Here is a 23,782-nt window from a genome sequence, read left to right as displayed (position 1 = left end):
AACAACAATAGAGCTGAAACAGGCTGTTCAGCAGCTGATCAAAAGTTTAAGACCTCAAAAAAACCCAAAGGGCCCCTCAAAACTCAAAAATCAAAGTGTCAAAAAAGACTCAGTAATGAGTAGCTCCTCCATTATTGTTGATCACTTCAAACAACCGTTTAGGCATGCTTGATTCCAGTGTTTCCAGGAGGCTACAGGGAACATTGTTCCAGGTGTTGAAGATGGCTTCACGAAGGGCATCCACTGTCTGGAACTGCTGTCCATTTTTGTAAACTTCCCTTGCCATTCATCCCCAAATGTTCTCAATCGAATTTAGATCAGGGGAACATGCAGGATGATCCAAAAGAGTGACTTTATTCTCCTAGAAAAAAAAATTGTCAGGTGGGCATTGTGAATGGCAGCATTGTCCTGCTGAAAAACCCAGTCATTACCACACAGACGAGGGCCCTCAGTCATGAGGGATGCCTGCGTCAACATCTCCATATAGCCAGCTGCTGTTTGACGCCCCTGTACAACCTGAAGCTTCATTGTTCCATTGAAGGAAAAAGCTCGCCAAATCATCTCAGGTGGGATCTCCTCGTCATGCCAGTATCGTTGGAAGCCATCAGGACCACCAAGGTTAATTTTTTTCTCATCAGAGAATAAAACTTTCTTCCACCTTTCAGTGTCCTTTCAGTCTAAACGGGCAGTTTTGTGGCGTTGAATGAGACGTGGCCTTTGTTGTTTCTGAAGCCCATCTCTCGCAGATGCCGTCTGATGGTTATTGGGCTGCAGTCAGCACCAGTAATGGTGTTAATCTGTGTCGAGGATCATCCCATGTCTTTACGCACAGCTAGTCGGATCCTGCGGCTCAGCGCTGGTGAAATTTTTTTGGGTCTACCACTTGACTTTTTGGTTCCATATCCCTCAAGATCTTAAAAAAAAAAGCTAAATTACAGTTTTACTGAGTCCAACCTTAGCAGCAATGGCACATTGTGAGAGGCCTTGCTTATGCAGTTCAACAATCCTACCACGCTCAAAGTCAGTGAGTTTTTTAGCTTTTGCCATCAGGAGGTCTTGACAGTATGAATACTTGACAAAAAATGACATGGATTCAAAATTTTTGGCAGAGTTTGGCTTTTAAAGGCTGTGGTCTTAAACTTTTGATCAGGTGAAAAACACATGTTTGAGTGTAAATGCAGTCTACAAGAAATTGGCTGCTCAAAATCTTTTGTCTCTTGGTCCCATTTCTTCTTTTAGCATTGAATGAAGCTCTACTTACAACCTTATTATGATCCAGTGGTGCAAAATGCAAATTCTTCCAATTTTGTAGCTGGTCTTAAGATTTTGATCATGTTTTGGTCCCGACAAGCCAGCTTTTTCCTTTTGACTAGCTCAGTCACCTGTCGAGCCACCTGTCAGTTTTAGTTATTTCTTTCTGAGAGAAAAACAATGGCATTTCTCATTTAGGCAGTCGCTGCCTTAATTTGGCCTTGCTAATCCACATTCTAGCCATTACTGTGTACATCGCTTAACTAAATAAAACACTGTTAGGTGTGCAGAAAACCCACTCCCACCCAGCTCAACAGCGTAAAGGGTGAGAGTGTCACTACAAGCTCAGCAGCAAACTATGGTGAAAGGATCACAAACACAAGCTACGGACGGTCCTACACATTTGGAATAATTACCAGTTTCTGTGAGTGGAAGTGGGGGAAGGGTGGTGGGAGGCTCAGCGGGCGGAGCCGTGGGCGGAGGCAGGGGCGGAGCCGTGGGTGGAGGTGGGGGCAGAGCCACAGGCGTTGCCATGGGCGGAGCCGTGGGTGGAGGTGGGGGCAGAGCCATGGGTGGAGCTGTGGGTGGAGGTGGGGGCAGAGCCATGGGCGGAAGCAGGGATGGAGCCAGGGGTGGAGCTGTGGGTGGAGGTGGGGGCAGAGCTGCAGGCAGAGCCATGGGCGGAGCCATAGGCGGAGCCACGGGTCTTGCTACAGCTTCACTGGCTGAGGAGTTATGCCAATCAAAAGGACACACATCACTGTCAAATTAGATCTACACAATTAAGCAGCAATTCCCTGAAAAATCATTCACTCATAAGATGGACTAATACAGTGGTTCCCAAAGTGGGGGGCGCGCCCCCTAGGTGGGGCGCGGAGCTATTGCAGGGGGGGCGCGGAGCTTGAAAGTAAAACGTGCACATGTGTCAATATTAGGGATGCACCGATTCCGATATTAATATCTGAAAAAATTCTATATCGGGTATCAGTGACAATGTGACCGATCCATTAAAACAGATCTATTCAGTCTAATTCTATGCTTGTAACGCTTTTCGGAGTTACACTCCGACACGGACAGAAAACTTGGACAGTTAACAGGCGAGTGAAACACGAAGCACACAGAGAAGAGGTGAATCACTCACTCGTACTCGCGCTGGTGCTATTCCACTTAGTCCGTTTATGTGCTGGTTGACCAAAATAAACCTGGGCTCCATCATTACTTGACTGTTCATACATGAACTGGTGAGTTGTCCAAAGCTCATTGAATGCGTTACTTACAGAAATAAAATAAAGATAAAATAAAGAGCAGTGGTTTTCTACGGCAGAAAGCTAAATAACAATATTCCATACGCGCGCTCAACTCGCTCCCTTAAAGAGACAGTACACATATTTCTGGCCGTTACATGCTTTGTGCTCTGCGTGATGTCAACGCTAGCAAACTAGCCGCATAGGTATTGCTGTTTCTCTTATTTCATCTCCTTATTTATTTAAAATGATATTTAGAATTCTTGAACCATTTCAAAGGTTTCTTGCAGTTTATTTTTTTCATGTTTGACCAAAGTTGTGAACTTATTGTTTTTGTCTGTTTCAGGTTCTTTGATATTTTACATTCAATGTTATATTCATAATTGCCCTGACTGAACAAATGCAAGTTGTGCTTTTTTTTACATGTTTTTATGTGTGTTTAAGTGTGCTATACTGGTGCAGAGTTTTCAATAAACTTGTAATTCAGTATGTCTGTGTTTAAAAAAAAAATGTTTTAAGTCGATTCAGCACTGTTTTATCAGATCGGTATCGGATCAGTATCGGCCGATACCAAGCCTCAGATAGATATGAATGGGTATCGGAAGTGAAAAACGTGAATCGGTGCATCCCTAGGGGGGGGGGGGCGCAAAAATATTCTCATCTACTAAAGGGGGGCACGGCAGAAAAAGTTTGGGAACCACTGGACTAATACATCAAAGCCTAATCCTGAACTGCCCGATATCAGCTCCACTCCAAGGTTGACTAAAGGAACAGTCGACAGCAACGTTGCGTCAGTGCACGTGCAGGCAGAAGACCTCCGAACCAGGTCTCTAAAAACACACCACACACTTTCCACTCGTTTACCAAAGAGACTGACAACTACTGCTGCACACATATTTTCTCTGAGCAGAGACTTTTTTTGTGTGCCGATTAACGAGCTGTATCCAGCACACTTGTGCGTTTGTTACGACACTAATGCAGCCCGAGTATTTTTAACAGGTCAACAATTGGGGACTATTAGCATGCTAACATTACTGCAAGCCAGTTAACGCAGAAATAAGGAGCTGGCTCAACACGCTGACAGTTTGCTTATTAACAAATTAGTGCAAGTCACTTCACACACTACATACTAAGTGAGAGTCCAGGAAAGCAGAACGGGTTGATTTGACCGTTTTTCAGTAGCAGAATGACAAAGTGCTGGAGTACTTAAAGTACTGATTTGTTTTGATAGCTTTATCTAAGTAATTTTGGAGGACGTGTCTACTGCACTGGTAGTTCTGCATACTGCACTGACTCAAGGAGGTCTGGGAAACGTAGTTCATAAATTGACGTACTTGAAATAAAACACTTGAGATTATAAAATATTTTTTCCTCAACACTTGTTAGTAGACCGGACAGTCGGTCACAAGACCTGTAAGCTGTTTGACGTGACTGGTCCCCTTTTATAGACTCAAACAGTGTGAATGAGTTTAATCGCCAACACGCAATGGTGTGTGAGAGGAACAGTGACAGACGAGGGACACGGAACCAGTCGCAGGAGTCCGTGACCCACCCAGAACCATCACTCTCTCTCGTCTGCCACATCATGTCCATCTTTTGAGGTGTAAAATCTGCCAGAAATTCTATACATGCTCCAATTCAGCCTGCTATTGCATTCAGCCAGTGGCTGAACACTTAAGTCTAGACACTGGCATTGCAGTGACTCAGAGGGGGGAGGTCACGTAAACGCACAGAACAGCAGAAGAGAAGCGGAACAGGGCACTAACACAGGGGAGAGATGGGGAAAACATGGTGGTCCGCCATGGCGAGGAAAAAACGGGCTTCCACAGTGAGCAGGAGCAAGGAAACCACACACACACACACACACACACACACACACACACCCTAAACTAGGCCTAATCAATTTCTTTACAGCACATAGAGATGTGCATGAAGTGCAGGGGTACACACACACACACACACACACACACACACACACACACACACACACACACACACACACACACACACACACACACACACACACACACTAATGCTTACACACCTTCTAAAGGTATGGCTACTGCCTCCACGCCATCTAGAAAGAGCGGTGAAGAACAAGGAGCCTGGCTTTACGGAGAACTGCACCCACACAGCGAACGGAGCTCCGCTTTAAACACGCAGTGAGCCCGAGCGCGACTCTGATCTGCACACGTTCTCAGAAACATCTACGCGCTGGACTTCACTCACACTCACAGAGCTACAGCAGACTTGGCTACTCACTTCTGTCCACGGGCCCCATGGGGGGGATGTGGGGGAGCTGTCTGCCCATGCGGCTGCAGGCGGGGGTACTCGCAGGGCTGGTGTGGACTGATCCAGCGTGAGGGTTTGCCCTGCAGGACAAAAGAGAAGGAGCATGGTGGGGGGGACCGACGGGGGAGGGGGGTATTAGCAAGACCAGAGCAGTTGTGTCTGGGAGAGAGTTTACAGTTCAAGTAACCACCCACGCATAGCAGACTCAGGATATGGAGGGAGACTCACTGGATAAAGCAAACATAAACCACACTTATTAATGTGTTTAGGACATAATGCAACACCCAATAAATTCACATAGAGCAGAAAAACTTTGATTCTATTTCATTACACTGGAACCAATATTGGAAAAAATGTTATGAATTACATAAATTGTAGAATCGCTAGCTACATACAGTCGATGTTGGCATGGTTTTATTGATTACTGTATATTGTAGGTTTAGCAAGACCATACAAGTTTTAAAAACCACAGTAAAATTGAATGTGTCCACGAGACCAAAACAAACCTCAAACACATTTGGAGGGCATCACATAAAGACACCAAAACCTTTCACACATGTGACATTACATCTAACTCACATATTTGACCATATCAGTGCATGCAGCATCAGTGGTAAATATGGCACAGTCATGTGCATTTTAGTTGCCAAACCGAAGCTACAAGCTAAAAAAATGCACATTAACCAAACAATAAATGATCTTCATAGCACCTTCTGAGTTTTGGGTCTCTTTAGCATCCAGTGATTCATAATGAACGGATGCGCAGAGAAATGAAAGCAGCTACATGGCTATCACACGGATATGAACAGCACAAGGAGAGTCGTCTGTAGCACTACATTTAACTGTAAAACCAACAACCGTCTCTCTGTATCAGTGGTCTTTGATTCAGTCCTCAGAGACCCTAAGCCAGGCCATGGATTTACTTGATGTGGCTCTCTAAACACCATGATCAGGTCCAGAGGCTCTGCAGCCTTCCAGTACCTGTTAAGGTGTGAAGAACCAAATCAAACCTGGACTGGAACAGGGGTGCCTGGACTGGATCAAGAACCCCTGCCCTGTAATGCCTAGGGTTTGTTTGACCTGCCGTTCACACACATCTCAAAAGGTATTATGAAGTCAGCAACAGCGGCAGTATCAAAACGTGGGGCGGGGCTTGAGGATGGCTGCATGAGCTGTGGGGAGAGCGAGAAGCTGTGATTGGCCAGGATGGGGCAAGAAGCCCCTGAGGCCGTCAGCCACCAGAGCACATCCGATTGGCCGGCAACTAAAACAGGGATGCTGTCAAACCACAAACCATAATGTTAGTAAATTCAAATCAAAGCAAAAACAAAACACCAGAAATGAACACAGGATGCCATATTCACACCATTATATCCCAAAAGAATATAAATAGTGTGCATTTAACTGAAACAAAAAATAAATAATAACAAAGACGTTAGTAACAGCTACCATCACCACATTTCTACTCTACAAATGAACACAAATCAAAAGCAGCATTGTTGAAACGGATAAAAAAATTAAATCTATTAAAATGTGAGAGGAGGGGCATTCAGAGTGAAGGGGCAGGGGGCATGGCTTTGGGTTTAGTTGCTATGATTGGTCAGGATCACCTCGTTAAAGCAGGAGAGGGAGGGGCAGATCTCCTGGAGGGTAAGGATGGCATGGACCTCATGTAGGCCGATTCGGGGCGCTCGGTTGAGCGCGAGCGGGTGTAGACGGGTCTCTCCATCATGGACCTCTGGTCAGCAGACCTGGACCTGTAATGCCTGTTCGCCACGGTGCGGCTATACCTGCGGAGCGTTAGTCAGACAGCGGCGCTGCTCACATCCACATGGAGCTACAGGAGACAGCAGGTGAAAGCGAACGCTAGCCCCTGAGAAAATAACGCCCAGAATTCCCCCAGAATAGCCACACACCCGAGCTACACGTGGAAGAAAGTGCCGTGCGTGGCGACTCCGTGTGCCGCCCCGCGTTACCCTCTTTACGTGTGACAAAGGTGGTTGGCACCTGGTTAGAATACATATGGCTGTTTGGTTTCAAGAGGAAACACACAGGAGGAACAAATCGTGAATTTCAGCTTTAAAATAAAGGAGGTTAAATGATTGGATGTCCAAACAAAGCCCATCACCTGTAGACATCACTGTGAGGGGGAAAAAGTGATGGGGAAGAAAATAAAGGTACATGTAAACGCATTCCGTTTCTAAAGGTAAATGTCTGCTTATTTTAGTGTGCTACATTCCTCTACACTGCTCGACACAGTCGCTATACTAGTTTCTCATTTACAGCATTTGGCAGAGCCGTTATCCGAGGTGACGTTTATTAGTAAGAGGGTTCATGTGCTCCCTGCAGGTGAATCCCAGTGAAGCCCAGTTTCTGCCTTCTCCTGCCCCACCAGGTGAGCTCCAGGTACCAGGACATTACCTCTGATGCAGCATAGAGGGCTCGTGACTAATGGGAGATGCTGGTTTAGAGTCCTCTCTATGACGAAAGATAAGAAACGCTAACATCAACAGTCTCTCAGAGGCTGCAGCGGAGAGACCGCAGGTGCTTGTGTTTATCCAAATGTCTTTAAATGATACCCAAGTAGAGGCAACACTTCAACTTCTTAAAAAAATAACAGGTAATAAAGGTTACGCTTAATTTCAACTGCACTGCATTTTATTTTCTGTAATCCGGTGATTAAATAGTACCTGTCCGATTCAGAAGGAGGCTCGATTTCTATCCTTGGGCACGTCCTGCCGAACAGACCAATGGCAGGGTTAACATCGCAGGTAAAGGGAAGGAGAGAGAGTTTACATGTGTGAATGCGTCTGAATGTGCCCAAGAGGAGCAGAACACAACACCAGCCCCCTCTTGAGCCTTCATTAGGACCTCGTGAACCTTTAGACGCCTGCAATAGGACCTGGCAACCATCCCCGAGGGAACGGAGATAAGCGACCGTTCTTAGTAACTGATAACTGATTCATTAAGCATCGGTTTATAGTAACCAATAACTTATTCATTAACCACCTGTTCCTGGTAATGGATAAATGATTCAGGAAACCTCTGTCCCTCAGTGCTCTGGGGTCCAGGGTTATTCTTGGTTGTTACAATTAATATACCGTTTCCTGTATATAGTACTTTATAATAAAATACTAATAGAATACATCAGTGTTCTTTGCTGTAGTACCTGCAAGGTGGACGTCAGGGGACAAAAAACACAATTTAAAGGCCTTTGTGATGCCTTACGAGTCTTCATTAACACATAATAGCCGTCTCAGTCAGAACTCTTACCTGTAATGATCACAGTTGCCATTCGTGAGGTGACTAGGCCACGGAGGCGGGGTAAAGTTGGGGCCAGTGTAATGTCTTTGTGCGGAGGCAGAAAAGAACAAAGGGGGGGAGGGGTTTAACTGAGGGTAGGCTGTCCGTGTCATCCTGAACAAGCCTCTTGGCTCTAATGCTCTACCGTGTTTACCTGGCAGGAGTTTCACAGGAGCCATTGCAGGCAGACGTTTGACCATGCCACCTTGTCCTCCTGACCACAGAGCAGCACAGTGAGACACAGCTCTACAGGGCGGGGGAGTCCCGGCTACAGACAACGCATTCGAGGCAAAAGGTGCTCTGCGATTACTAATGTTCCTGACGCTGGTGCTAAGGTCAAATGACAAACACACAGCCAGCTTGCTAACAGCCTATCAGGGAGATATCAGGGACTATCCAAGTATCCACAAAGGTCGAGTGGAACTTTCTACCAACTAATAAGCAACAGGAGCAAACAGCCATCCAGACAACCCCGCGGGGAATATACAAACTCGAAAGTCCCAAAACGTTTTCCGGTAACTAGATGTCCTTGTGGACATCTAGTACTGGCACAAAGACTATTGACTAACTGCTAGTTACACATTTGACACATCATGGTTTGTTGGATCATCTGAATATGATATAAATCCACATAGGGGGAAAAAAGTCCACTGACATCTGAGCTTCAGCTATCTTAATTTAACGGAATCCTTTTCTTACCTTTACTTTTACGCATTAAAGGAAGTGAGTGTCAAGACACCATTGTGACTTTTCCCCCCCTCATTAAAAATATCCCTAAAGCAAATTGACGGAACCTCGGCTTTGGGCGCTACCGACTATTCTGCTTCGGTCGCGGGTGGAAAGGCGAAGGGCTCGGTGTAGGCTACCTGTCCGGGCCACCACAGGCTTCCTGCGAGGAGTCGCGTGCCATCTTAGCCGAGCGCAGGAGCTTCAACGCGTCCTGCCGATAGATGGGGTACGTGACTGCACCGCTGCGGGGGGTTACAAACACACGCCATGCCATGGTCAGCTCCACGAGAACACACCCACCAGGGGGGGTGGAGCAGGGCAGGGGCGGGGCAGGAGGATGACCTCAAGACCAGCCCCTCCTCCAACCGTGCATCTCTACATACAAACCCCAAAACGGGTGCTCCCGTCAAGAGCGGGGGAGGAGTTGGGTTGCAGTCGCTGAAGCACTTTGTCCAGCACGGCACCAACGGCTTTGTGATGCCTGCTGCAGTTTTACGGCTCTCCCGGGATGAACAGAAGTTCAGGGAGCTCGGGCCGTGCAGGCAGGAGAGAAGTGAAGCATCTCCACATTAATGTCAGCTGCAAACGCAAGCAAGCGGATACCATGGCATTCGCTCCACGCTGCACTGTTACTGTCAAGAGACTCAGACTGTACAGGAAGCACTTAAATGCAGGTGGCACACACATGCGCCAGAGATGCCAATTGTTCTCCTGGGATTACAATACACTGTGGATGTGTGCAGAGAAATGATGTTTATGTAAGAGTGCATCAGTAAGCTCTTTATTAGCCGACCGTCTCCTTTAAGGTGGGATGGTGAAGGGATAAAGGCAGGTCAGGTAGGCAGGTGGGTCGGGTGTATAAGGCAGGTCAGGTAGGGGTGCGGGTCAGGTGTATAAGGCAGGTCAGGTAGGGGTGCGGGTCAGGTGTTTAAGGAAGGTCAGGTAGGCAGGTGGGTCAGGTGTATAAGGCAGGTCAGGTAGGGGTGCGGGTCAGGTGTTTAAGGAAGGTCAGGTAGGCAGGTGGGTCAGGTGTATAAGGCCATGTCTGCCATAAAGTCCTGGCATAATGAATCCACCACAGATTCATAAAACCATTTAACTTTAAAGCAAGGTCAACCTACAGGAAAGAGGAAGCATTAGATACTGGCCCTGGCGTTGTTCCATAACACATCTGATAGAAACTTGATTGGTTACTGTTAAGAAACTGGGTGGTGTTTCAGAAAGTGGGTTTAACGAATGTAAAAACTCGACACTGAACTCCTGAGTTGACCTAACGAGTTGACCTGCACAAAAATCAGAGTTCCAGAGTAGACTGAACGTAAACGAAGGGTGAACAGAACCAACTTGGAAAAACTGTAGAGCGTTTTATTTCACACAGCTGGAACCTGAAGTTTGTTTATATAGGCATTATGATAGGACATGATTTAATATACCAAGCAGAAATGATTGATTGTCCAAAAAAAGATAGTCAATAGAGTTCATAAAACTGCCAATTTGTTTAAGCCTAAAGCCTATATAGTCTGTGTAACTACCGAGAATCTACATTGAGGTTGAACTGATAGGCATCATGCATGAAAAATGTATAAGAATCTTTCATAAAGATTTGCATGACAAACAATTTGAAAACTGCACTTTTCTGTACTGATATGTGCTGTGTTTGAAAAATACAGCAGGTGACCGTGAGGGTCTTGAGCATTTAGTGTGTAACATCATCCACCGTTCCCATGCAGTCTGGACACAACCACGAGTCCTCAACCTTCAGACAGGAGTAATCTCTAAACCACCCCCCATCCCTGTGAGGAGACCTCACTGTGGAAGAACCTTCCATCAAAAGACCACACCACTTCCGTTTACAGCATGGCCAACAAGCCAAGCTTTTAGACGTTGACAAAATGGTGTTCACTGTTCCAGCACAGCTCTCAGAATCTGCTGCATGACTACTCTCAAATCCAGACTAACAATATTCTGCTGTCCACTAACTAGACGTCACACTCCAGTTCCACCTCCACTCTCCACCACTGCACACCATTTTCTTTTTTTAACTTAAAATCTTAAGTTAGAGCAGGAAGAGGTAAAGATGTGCTACCTATGCGGTCCCTGAGGTTTCCGGTTGACAGCACGCCATGTGCAGCTGGCTGCTGCTTCTCACTGATGTAGACTGGACGTAAAAGCTTTGTGAAGTGTGTCGATTGTGACGCGTTCCTCAAAAAGGCGCTATATAGGTCTAACTTCATTCGCTTGTGTCCTGCGAACCATAAAGAACCCGAGTGACGGCAGCACCCCGGCCAGGACAGTGAGGGCCATACCTGTCAGAGAAGTACCAGTCCTCCGACAGACGTTGGCGTGAGGCGTAGAGGGAAGGAGCTCCTCGCACGCCATGGTCCAAACTTCGGCTGCAACCGAACCAAGGGGGGAAATGGGGGGAGAGGAGAGAGACAGCTTATAAAACCTAACATACAATACAGTCTCTAAATAAATGTTTTGTCACTTTAATAGTCATGCTTCATTATTATTCCATTGTGACAAAGTTAAAATGGAGAAATGTCATCTTTCACTACAGGACATACACATCTATAGCAGTTGAACCATACTTTATTATTCAGGAAAAGGTCTGTAAAATTAAATGCATCTAAAATGTGATCTAATATTTATCTATACTTTAAAAACCTTAGTCTCGAACACGAGGAGCTTGGGCCTTCAAGTATTAACAAACACAATGTTTGACACTGCCACGTGTGAACAACGGCTCTCTCGTGGAGAATAGCTTCTTGCGAATAGTGACTCAGATGAGTTCAGCTCTGGCATGACCGGCCAGCCTAAAACAACCATGCCGTTTGTCACCTGCTTCTCATGGCAGGACTCTGACGCAATATGCTGCAACACTGGAGCAACATGGGCCAATATATTGGAATCAGACCTGATCAAATGTTCTATTTCTGATCCTGGAAAGGGTTAAAAAATTAGCAAAAACAATATACCAACCACCATCACCATCAGGCAGAGAGTTTGCAAATTGAATATATTCTGTGCCATTACTGCACATCCTACAGAGACGAAAGCACGTGCATGACACGGAAATCTCGAGTGACAAGACTCCAAAATAAGGATTCATAAAATTTTTTGGTGAATTGGATACCAGCTCCAATTCCTCATCCTGACAAAATGAGTATTCAGGTGGAGAAGTGTAGCATCTTCAAGGCTGCTTCACCAAAGAACTCAAAGATGCAACAGGGAATCGGGTGGCAGGACGTCAAGACGTCAGTCTGGAGATCCGAAAGCAGGAGCAGAAAGGTTCAAAGAGGAGGAGAAACTCCACACTTTCAGAAAGGGCAAGTCCAATCCCATAAACCCTGATCACCCAAAACAGACTTGATTCTTGATTTGGCGTTTCTGTCTGGGGGTTTTGCTATTGTGCCTCAGCAAGAAGGCCGAAGAGCCGTCGATCAAACGCGGAGAGAAGTAGGTCACAGCGAGACCGAACGAGGCGTGTCTCCATCGCCATGCTGGGAAGGGGCGATAGGCAACAGAACACAGCCTGGCGGGCAGCAGAGGAGGACCTTAACACCAGCGTCAACCGCTGAACACAAACACTACCCAGGAAGTGATCAGAGTTGTGACCAAAAATTCGGTGAAGAAGAATAATCAAGACGCAAACCACAAGTCAAGAAGGTTCAGGTATCCGCTGGCTAGAAAAATACAGGAAAAAGCCAGCAAAGACTTCAGATCAAAATGTCATGAAAAGTTAAATGACTTAAACATGACACCAGAGCAGAGCCTATTCAGATTGCGCTGGGGCTCAAAGAACAAAGTTTGATAAGGGGCCTCCTAACTGAACTCTGAACATTTTGACTAGTGTTCTCCCTCCTCTTTCATACAAGAACAAACATGTTACACCCAGCAACCAAAAAGTGTGTACGATTGTGTGTGCCTGGAGGGGGGGCATCGCAAAGTCTCGCATTTAGTTTGGCTATGAAACATTTGACGTGAGGGGGAGACGAGAGAGCCTTCCTTAATTTTGCGGGGCCCTGTAGGGTGTGCTGGCTCTGTACCAGAGTGAGTGACAGATGGATGTGTGGAGAGAGGAGAAGAAGAAAAACCTGTTCATAGGCCAAATCTCTCTCATCTGTGAACCACAGTCATTTTATTTACCATGATGACCTTTTGTGCAGTTACTCCTGAAAGAGAGGGCCTGAAATGAGCTGTGATGGTTGAGATACGCACACACCCGTCAAACTACTGCGGACATTCTGGACTTCACCTTATTTGTTCACTTAATACCACATAGGTACAAAAGCCACACCATGGTCCAGTTACTGAGGTGTTGTTTGATTTGTTTGAGGGGGTTCTGACAGGAAGGGCAGCTCGGCACTACGGCGTGATGGCATGGGCGTGTTCTTCAGACTACCTCTGTGGAGGCGGGACACTTGGGGAACGAGAGCGTGTGCGTATCATCTCGGATCGGGACCTGTGACTGGACGACATGACCTGTTCCGGGACAGATAGGGTAGAACTCTGGAAGTCTCTGCCGTTGGGCCGGTAATCTGAGGGGACAAAAACACACACAACTTTAAAAGGAAGCTTTTAGATTGTCACGTTACACCCAATTAGGAAATTACCACTCATTAAAACCAATTATCTCTGTTCTGAAATAAGGTTTCACCATCGGCACGACCACAACAAACATAGCAACCACCCAACTACACAGCAACAAAATGCCCTTTTATGCTGCTCATCTTTAAAACCATCAATCCTGCAGCTACGTGGCTTTAAACAGCACTGCACAGAGAGCAGCAAGTGATAGTGGCACTGAAACGGTTAAAAACGACAGCGCTGAAGGCACCAGCTCTGACAGAAGGGTTTCTGCAGGAAAGGGGCAGTAATCTCCACTCTGGCAACATCCTTCAAATTGATTTTTAAAAGGGCGCTCTGCTGGAACCTGTGAATGTGGGACCACTCTGAAACCCCCACAGCCTGCATCTACCAAGGCAGCAGACATCACATACACACTCAAAATTACATATACACACACACACTCTGCAGCTTGTATTTAATGTGCAGTTTTTAGCTGAAAAATAATTACATTTCCCTAATCTCTCTTTTGTTTTAATATGGCAAAGGTCCTAAAGGATTCTGCTGTAGTGTATTGTAGTGTAGTGTTGTAGTGTAAACATTGCTATAGATTGCGTTCGTTTTATATGTAGCCCTCAATATACATGTTGAGTTTCAGACAGACCACACAGTGCACATCTATCCCTCCCAGCACAAATATTTCAGAAGTACAATACATTTTTTCAAACATTTATCTTTGTCCCTTAGGGAACCAGTTGATTAGTTTTAACTAGAGCCGAGCTCTTCAGCCTAAGGGCTCTGCAATGCTCAGCACCGGCACTCTGACCAGAGCTACAATTTTCCCATCATGCTCAGCTAAAATGAAACCCTGACTGGGCCGACGCAAACAGTTGCTTGCTGGGAAGGGAGACAGCTGTGGCTGTACCTGCTATCACCCCGATGCCATCGTCACAGTCGTAATCAGAGTATTCACCATCACTGATCCGTTGTGATCCTGCACAAGCAGGAGGGGAGAGAGAGAGAGAGGGGGAGAGGGAGAGAGAGGGGGAGAGAGAGAGGGAGAGAGAGAGAAAAATGCATACAGAAGAAAGGGGTCAAGAAAAAAATGTTAGAAACAAACAGATTAAAATGGCTGCAACTAAAATCTGGTGAAGGAAGTGGCCTAAATGTGACTTTGTACATCACCATCAGCTCATGATGAAAACACTGAAGTAACAACACAGCATACAGCTTTTTCTACCCCTGCAGTCAGTCATTCACACCTCTTTTGAGAAGACCACCATTTATATTGCATTTAAAGCCATGTTGCTATTAACTAAAACCAGCACCATAGCCAAATCTTCTTCTCTAAACCCTGTGGGAGAATGTCAGCACACTAGAAGGTGAAAATGGGACAGCAGTTTCACATCTAAATGCAAAATACCCTGACATGAGTGAAATTAGCAAATGCACAATGCTTAGCAGATTCAGTAATTTGGTTTAAAAAAAAAAAAAAAGTCCTGTAAAAATGAGATTCACATGATATGCCAAAACGCATGTGTGCACACGCACGCACACACAGTCTCACCCACACACTCCAAATGTCAATTTATGAACAGTATCAGAGAGAGAGGTCGAGGTGTTAGCCATTAGCTGGGAAGTAGGAACCCAACACACACTCGCGCGCGCACGCACACTCACACGTGTGTGTCAGGTGAAGTGAGAAAGAAGCAGCGACCCTGCTGCACGGCTGGCCAATGGCGAGGCCCAAAACTACAGGCATGCGAAGCAGAATCGGACTGGGTCGGCGTTAGCCCACCCAGCACCGCAAGCCGTAGACAGTCAGGGGGAACTGCTGAAGAGCACAAGCCTGTTAGAAGCGGTGACGGAGTGACAGAGGAGGACGGAGGGAGGGAAGGGTGAGGGCACGAACGAGAGAGCACGAACGAGAGCGCGCGCGAGAGAGAAGTGTGGAGCAAGGGCAGTCAACCACATGCCAGCTGAACTCAGTCACTCACTATCTCGGTTGTGTTACCTTGGCTGTAATAATATGGGCCTTGGTCTGGAATTGTATCAGTTTGATGAGAAATTGTTGTATTAAGGAAATAAAACACAAAAACATGAATTAGCAAAAACACTGGAACTTGAAAGAACTCTGAACTAGTGACCATGTGCAGTTTGGCTGCCCGACAGCAGCTGAGTGCACGTGGGTGTGCGGTCACGTGAGGGCGCGCGTGTGCGGTGTGGTAGTACGTACTCTGCAGCCTGCGACCATGGGCCTCCCCTTGAAGGAGGCGTCTCTGCATGTAGGGGGAGGGGTTGGGCAGGGGCACGGACGAGTGGTCATGAGTCTGCAGCTTGTACCAGTGGGGCACGTCATCGAACAGGGCCGTCTCCAGCTCTATGAGAATCTACACACACACACACACCTGTATGAGGTTTCAACAAGCAACATTCCATCAATAAGGACAAAAATGTGGATTCCGTCGTCGCTGGATTGTGCAATCATTTACCAAACCATCATCTACCAAACTACTTCAGTAAACTCCCAGGTTACAGAACTACATTAAAGAACTCTGCATTCTAGTATTTCACTTAATTATGTTTAAACAGTTCTCATTTGTGCAGTTCTCTTTCAAGTCTTTCATCCTAAATTCTAATATAATACATTTTTGCGGTCTAGGTACTCCATGGTCTAGTACGCACTGTAATATTTACCCATGGCTATTCATTTTAGTGTAAAATAAATTTTTATCATATTTATTCAAATATTGGAAATAAATTTGCATATTTATGGAAATAGAAATAGAGAAGTAACTACACTCACTGGTAAACCAGCCATTAGAGGTGTATTTTGTGTACTTCTGATGCCGGTCCCAAGCCCGGCCAAATGGTGAGTTACCGTCAGGAAGGGCATCTGGCGTAAAACTTGCCAAAACTATAATGCGGATCGCAAATATGACTGCCATACGTCAAGGCCCAGGTCAACCACGACCGCCTCTGGTGCTGTTGACACCAGCATGGTGCCGGTGAAAACTGGACTACTGTAGGTCGAAGACCATCGACTGCACAGGAAGGTGGGTTAGAAGGCAGCAAGAGAAAAGGAAGGAGAACGGAAATGGCTGTGGTGAACACATTTTCAGAAGAGAGAAGACAGGGTGACATACAAGAGTGGTGGGAGGTGCACACAGGTGGATTATATCCCTAGCAGGAAATGCCACCTGAAGGAGATTGGAGATCGTAAAGTGTAGGAAGGCAGCACAGAGTGGTTGTTTGTAAAATGAGATTAGAAACAAAGAAGAGGAAGAGCGTGAAGACAGAGCCAAAGATTAGATGATGGAAGCTGAAGGAGGAGGACTGTTGCAGGCAGTTCAGGGAAAACTTGCAACAGGCCCTTGGGGGCAGTGAGGAGCTACCTGAGGACTGGGAACGTACAGCTAAGGTGGTGAGAGAAACTGGCAAGAATGTGTTGGGTGTTTCATCTGGCCAGAGGAAAGAAGACAAGGAAAGATGGTGGTAGAGCGAGGAAGTCTAGGAGAGAATCAAGAAGAGGGCAGTTAAGAAAAAGTGGGATAACCAGAGAGATGAAGGAATTAGGCAGGAGTAATGGGAGGCTACTCGCAAAGCGAAAAGAACGGTGGCAAAGCCAAAGGCTCAGGCCTATGACGAGTTGGACGAGAGGCTGGACAGTAAAGGAGTTGTATCATTTGGCTAAACAGAGAGATAGAGCCAGAAAGGATGTACAGCAGGTTAGGCTGATAAAGGACAGAGAGGGAAATGCACTAGTGAGTGAACAGAGAGTGTCGAGTAGATGGAAGGAGTACTTTGAAGAATTAATGAATGAGAGATAATGAGAATGAGATCAGGAAGTGCAGAAAATTAGTAAGGGGAAAGTGAGGGCCTCTAAAAAGGATGAAGAATGGAAAGGTAGTCGGTCCAGAGAACATGTATGGAGATGTTTGGGAGAGAAGGCAGTGGACCTTTTGACCAGGTTGAGAGGATGCCTGATGAGTGGAGAAGCAGTGTACTGGTCCCCATTTTTAAGAGCAGGGGTGATGTGCAGAGCTGCAGTAACTACAGAGGTATAAAGTTGATGAGCCACATCATGAAGGTATGGGAAAGAGTTGTTGAAGCAAGGCTAAGGCAAGAGGTTCAGCAGCAGTTTGGTTTCATGCCCAGAAAGAGGACCACAGATGCAATTTTTGCATTGAGAGTGTTGGTAGAGAGATACAGCACAGAGGTGGTCAGAAGGAGCTACACTGTGTCTTTGTGGATATGGAGAAGGCATATGATAGAGTACCAAGAGAGGAACTGTGGTACTGTATGAGGTCAGGTGTGAAAGGTGTGTGAGGGTGGTACAGGACATGTATGAGGATAGTGAGACAGTGGTGAGGTGTGCAGTTGGAGTGACTAATGGTTTCAAGGTGAAGGTACGGTTACATCAGGGATCAGCTTTGAGCCCCCCCTCTTATTTGCAATGGTGATGACCAGGTTGACAGATGAGGTCAGGCAGGAGGCTCCATGGACCATGATGTTCTCAGATGACATTGTAATCTGTGGTGAGAGTAGAGAGCAGGTGGAAGAGAACCTGGAGAGATGGAGGTTTGCACTGGAGAGGAATGAAGGTCAGTAGAGAAACGACAGAATACGTGTGTGTGTGTGAATGAGAGGGAGGCAGGTGGAGAGGTGAAGATGCAAGGAGTAGAGGTGGATGGTCGTAAAGGTGGATGACTTCAAATATTTTGGGGCAAGGATGGAGGTGGGTGGAGATGGTTGTCAGGTCTGATGTGTGACAGGAAAGTAGCAAGAGTGAAAGGGAAGGTTTACAAGACAGTAGTGAGTCCTGCTATGATGTACAGTTTGGAAACTGTGGCTCTGTCTAAAAGGAATCTGAGCTGGGGGTACTGGAGATGAAGACAGATTTTCATTGGGAGTGATAAGGATGAACAAGATTAGAAGTGAGCAGATCAGATCAGAGGGACAATGAAGGTGGAGCAGTTTGGAGAAAAAGCTAGAGGGGCCAGGCTGAGATGGTTAGGACATGTGTTGAGGAGGAATAGTGAACATATTGGACAAAGAATGTTGGAGATGGAGCTGCCAGGCAGAAGTAGAAGAGGAAGACCACAGAGAAGGTTTAGGGATGCAGTGAAGACGGACATGCAGATGGTGTAACAGTAGAGGAGGCAGGAGATGGAAGGAGATGATCCGCCATGGCCAAAAGAAGAATGGCCATTTTATTAGGCACACCTGTCCAACTGCTCATTAATGCAAATGTAGAATCAGCCAATCGCATGGCAGCAACTCAATGTATTTAGACATGGCCAAGACGATCGAGCCAACAGAGCGGCAACAGTAACACAAATAACCAGCCGTTACAACTGAGGCACGCAGAAGAGCATCTCTGAACACAACACGTCGAACCTTGAGGAGAATGGGCTACAGCAGCAGAAGACCACACCGGGTGCCACTACTGTCAGTTAAGAACAGGAAACTGAGGCCACAATTCCCACAGGCTCACCAAAATTAGACAATAGAAGATTGGAAAAACGCTGCCTGGTCTGATGAGTCTCGATTTCTGCTGTGACATTCGGATGGTAGCGTCAGAATTTTGCATCAACATGAAAAGCATGGATCCATCCTGCCTTGTATTAACTGTTCAGGCTGGTGGTGCAATGGTTGGAGGGATTATTAGTACCGATTAGTAACAATTGAGCATCGTGTCATCACCACAGCCTACCTGGGTATTGGTGCTTTGTTGCTGACCATGTCCATCCCTTTATGAGCACAGTGTACCCATCTTCTGATGGCTACTTCCAGCAGGATAACGTGCCATGGCAAAGCGCAAATCATCCCAGTCTGGTTTTTTGAACACGACAATGGAGTTCACAGTATTCATCAGATCTCAATCCAATAGAGCACCTTTGGGATGTGGTGGACCGGGAGATTCGCTTCATGGATATGCAGCGGACAAATTTGCTGCAACTGCGTGATGCCATCATGTCAATATGGACCAGACTCTGAGGAATTTTCCAGTACCTTGTTGAATCTATGCCACGAAGGATTAAGGCAAAAGGTTGGTCCAACCCGGTACTAACAAGGTGTACCTAATAAAGTGGCTGGTGAGTGTACATAAGATATTGAACTTAAAAAGTTCCCTTCAGTTATTTTGAAATGTGTTAATTAAAAGGTTTGATAAAAGGACATTAGTAAAAACATATATAGATTTCATGCAAAAGTAAATTATACATTTAAACTGTTATTTCTCCAATTGTTAATATGAGCAGGAAATTGTGTCTGCAGCGTCCTCCAAGAACAGAGCGTGACCGAACTAATGAAAAAAAGGCAAGATAAAGCAGAGCGCATCGAGAATAATGTGGGCTAGTAGTAAAACGCTAGTATTTTAGAAGCGTCTTTTGTCAAGACATTTTTAACCATATGGTGCTTGAATACGTCTGTTTACGGACTGACGAACTGCTTACTCTTACGATCTCGGCGCTCGAGATCTCCATGCTGGCGACTTGGCTAGCTAACTAGTGAAGAGTTGTAGACTGGAGTGAAGTGTTCCTTAGTTCAGAGAAAGGTGCTTAGTTGGAACGTAGAGCTAATATCTAATTACTGCCCACAACAGGAACCAACATAGCTGGATTCTGAAGAATCTTGAATGCTTGAAAAGTGATGATTTTAAAAAGCAAGAGTGAAAATTGATGCCACTGGCCATCTACTCTATGCCATTTTGTGCTTCCAGGGTGAAGAAATCATGCTAGGACAGAAACAGTAAGACGGTAACGGCACCAAAAGCTCCTGAAATTGAGGTACTGAAAAGGTACTACTGAAATCCTTTGGCGTTTCCCTTCCCGTTTTCTTAGAGGGAACGCTATTTAATTTCTAGGGGTTTGGCCAAGCTGACCACACCCACTCTCTTGTTTCTTTCAGTCAGCCGACTGAACCCAACCTTTAATACATAGGCATTATATAGCACTAATAAAAAACACTCATCTGGAAACCTTTTCGTTTGTTATATACTCAATTTCGGTAATACAATATGATCTATGTAAAGGTACTCCACTGTTTATTGTATACAGTGAGATTAGGCAATAAATGTGGTGAATTTGTACACGATCAATGAACCGATGCCCATCTTTACCATTGGAGATCAGTGGAGAGCTCTACAAAACTACCTACACAATTATCAGACTGACTGAAGTTACAAAAGCCAGTTGCTAGTCGGCAGACACCTATTAGCAGCGCAAATAAATCACACTCGCATCTTTAGGTCTTCCTGGCGACACGTGGCGCCACCTGCTCACCTCGCCGAGGAACTCGCTCTCCTCCTCGCGCACGCACGCCTGGTCCCACACCGTGATCTCCAGCATGCGCTCGCGGAACTCTCGCATGTGCACAGGCGAATACATGAACGTCTGGTTCCACCTCGGCTCGAGCGACTTCTTCACCGTCTTCGTTCTCCTCTTGCTTTTATCACTGAGGAGGAGAAATAGTGAGAGAAAATTTGCCTTAAACCAGGTTATTTTACCGACGGCAATTACAGAAAATCCCGACATTTTTTAAATTCATACCATCAAATTTACAGTTTTAAAAGAGTTAATATTTAAGGTTATACAATTTATACAATTGTATAAATATACAATTAAATGGGTATGGGCAGTGCTGTTTTGTTGACCGCACTCTTCAAAATAGGCTTCAGTTCACAGTAGTTTTTATGTGGATAAATAAAATTTTTGTAACCACTTTTGGAGAGAAACTGGATTTTAAAAGCAGTGTCCAATGAATAACTTGATAATTGACAATCATGTGCGTTATGGCAGAGCTGGCGATGCATTTCTGGCACCTTCTCTGTGTAAGGGGACAAATTTGTTCAGCCCTTTTGGCCATCATCTACATCTAGAGATGATTTCAAAACCAAACACTCAATTAGGTGGAACCTTCAAGACTCATGCGACTATCAGCCACCTGCAGAGCTAATTCATTCACACCTTCTATCAGGAAGGAAGTAGATTTTGACGTAAGGGTTCCTGGGTCGACCGTCCTCCCGCGGAAGCAGATCTTTGGCTCCCAGGATGGTGACGATGAGCTGGTGTCCCACTTTATCATACCACAGTTTGACCTTGAGGAAGAGAAGAGCTGGGTTAGCCCATCCCAGGACAGGACTGGTGGCCCCGTAGGGAGGGACAAATCACAAGCTGGCTAACAGACCACATGCTGGTCAAGGATTTCTCAAAGGCCATTAGGCTAGAGACACACCACACCGAGGCTGAACAGCAGAAACTACACGTAACCGATGCCTTCAGTCATCTTACAGTCACCAGTCATCGCCTACATGTACTTACACCACTGTAAACAGACTACAGCTGGTGATCGACTCGTGTATGATCTGCACCTAAGCGAAAGAAAATAACTCAAACGGCAACAGCAGCTTCCCAAAGGTGCATGCTTCTTCTAACATGCTCAGTGATGCTTCTTGAGCTCCAGTACTTTCCATAAAATTGTAATGTCAAGGTAATGACAATCGATCCAAATGACTTCTCTAGACAGCAGAACAAAATTACTTTTTGGTAGCAAAATGTTAGCCTAGCACAATGAATCAACAGATCATGCCACAATGCAAGAAAACATATGCGGTATGTCTATTGTTTCAAGTCAAATTTAGACAGAAGAGCCAATCAGAAACCTCACCCTCGCTGCTGACGGCAATTCAAGATGCACAATTTGTCAAAACAGAGCTGATGAGAACCAGTGGTGCAGAACACACCACACTGATGTCGTCAGTGACTGACCGTCACCTGCACTCAAACAGCCAGTAGGTGTGTCCCTAGCTTTACATAGTCCCTAACTACACACACTGAGCTGTCTTCATTAGTTGTCTAGCTGCTTTTTACATTCTAGAACTATAAAGCAGCATAATTATAAAACTTGAAGACTAATACTATTGTGTAATCTAATTCTAGCCACTTTTAATCTAATTCTAGCTGTTCTATGACTGAATATTTCACAGGGAAATGTCCGGAGTGCTCTGTGAGTATATTCTGAGGTTTCCACATTGGTAGCCCCCATCATACAAGTCACCACATTTCTGGCCTTTCTCAGGGCGAGAGAAGTCTGAAGAGGGCACCATGTCACGCCCAGGGATGGGGGAGTGTGTTTTAGTACAAGTTGTGCCTAGTAGGAACACGCAATCTTATTGTTGCTTGATCCGACCCCATTCCACCCAGACACATGGAACACTTTTCAAAGCCAGATACTTTCAAAGCCACACGTGAAACAAGGCTGTCAAAAAGAATGACCCAAAGCAAAAGAAAATTGAACAAAAAAAAATGCAAAAATGCTTCACCGTTGATGTTAATTTTCTTTTTCTTTTTTGGAGCTTGTATTTGAACAGCTTTGAAAGTCTCAAATTGGATTGACAAAAATAATTACATAAGTAATGAGTAAAAAAGAATCAGTAAAAGGAGCCAATCTCACATCACACATGCTTTCTTGTTAAACTACATTTCCCAGATCTGCGGAAAGACAAAGGGAAGAATGGGCAAAGAATGGGCAAACCTCGGAAGACTGCTCCATAACCAGAGGAAGGAGTGTCAGTAGGTCACTCGGCGTGACCAAGACCGAGACTTCAGAGTCTGCCCGTCCTTTTTGTACAAGTGACTACACAGGTCACTAGAGCCTAGAGAAACGCAACCTTACCCCCTATACAGCACACGCCACCCTAAAAATAGTCCAGGAATAATGCATGCAGCAAAGCGACAGAGTGCAGTCGATACAAACTAGGGCAATCTGGGTCGTCTCAAACGCAAGAACAGTTGAGCAGGAGAGAGTTCAGTCCAAACAAATTGTACCATTTCATTTGCAGCCCAACTTGCTTAGCAACCACTGTGAACACTAACATGCCTGTAATGAAATCAAACAGGAACTGTGACTCTACAGAATGAAATTTAGACAGAGGTGAAATTCTGTTTCCTTGGCCAAACAACTCAGAATTACTGTGATAAGAAGTACTCTCTGTGCAGTTAAAGGCCTACTTCAGCATTATAATAGTGTGTTTTGACAGATGTAGAACAGCGCAGAGAGAACAGTGGCTTCAAAGACACCGAGGGACAGTCACTTCTGAAGGTACAATTTGTTTATTCATCTGTGGACACTGGAGTTGCAGCCAGTTCACTGGAAAATGCAATCTGGCATTGACAATGTGGGCCTGAACATACTGTAAACTCAATGCAACTTGGAACACGAATTTCATCTGAGTGAGATCAACAGTACTGCTTAATCTGAATTGGTTGAAACGCTCCGTGCTTGTGTGCGTTAACCCAACCTTTAAATAGAGAATAAAAAGTCCTGTTTCAAGTTGCATGGGAAAAAGAAATAGTCCCAGATTTGTCCCAGACAATGTTTAACCATCAAAA

General features: G+C 45.5%; 1 protein-coding gene across 2 annotated transcripts in view; it reads right to left on the bottom strand.

Annotated features, from left to right (window-relative positions):
• Positions 1-23,782, bottom strand: part of rims2b (regulating synaptic membrane exocytosis 2b) — a 104,499-nt gene that overhangs the window by 28,453 nt on the left and 52,264 nt on the right. Inside the window, exons 15-27 of one of the 2 annotated variants that reach the window (XM_077008358.1) lie at positions 21,359-21,489; positions 20,675-20,846; positions 15,625-15,778; positions 15,403-15,429; positions 14,314-14,382; positions 13,225-13,360; positions 11,126-11,212; positions 7,478-7,522; positions 7,209-7,265; positions 6,398-6,577; positions 4,758-4,867; positions 4,540-4,572; positions 1,668-1,976 (exon numbers count right to left, since the gene is read on the bottom strand). In XM_077008358.1, the coding sequence (XP_076864473.1) occupies positions 1,668-1,976; positions 4,540-4,572; positions 4,758-4,867; positions 6,398-6,577; positions 7,209-7,265; positions 7,478-7,522; positions 11,126-11,212; positions 13,225-13,360; positions 14,314-14,382; positions 15,403-15,429; positions 15,625-15,778; positions 20,675-20,846; positions 21,359-21,489 (1,510 nt within the window). The remainder of the gene's footprint in view (positions 1-1,667; positions 1,977-4,539; positions 4,573-4,757; positions 4,868-6,397; positions 6,578-7,208; positions 7,266-7,477; positions 7,523-11,125; positions 11,213-13,224; positions 13,361-14,313; positions 14,383-15,402; positions 15,430-15,624; positions 15,779-20,674; positions 20,847-21,358; positions 21,490-23,782) is intronic. The other variant, XM_077008359.1, reaches the window with a different exon arrangement.

Source organism: Brachyhypopomus gauderio, chromosome 6 (genome assembly GCF_052324685.1).
Source record: "Brachyhypopomus gauderio isolate BG-103 chromosome 6, BGAUD_0.2, whole genome shotgun sequence".
NCBI classification, from domain to species: domain Eukaryota; kingdom Metazoa; phylum Chordata; class Actinopteri; order Gymnotiformes; family Hypopomidae; genus Brachyhypopomus; species Brachyhypopomus gauderio.
Note: the sequence above shows the minus strand (reverse complement) of the source record. Positions and strands in the feature narration are given on the sequence as shown.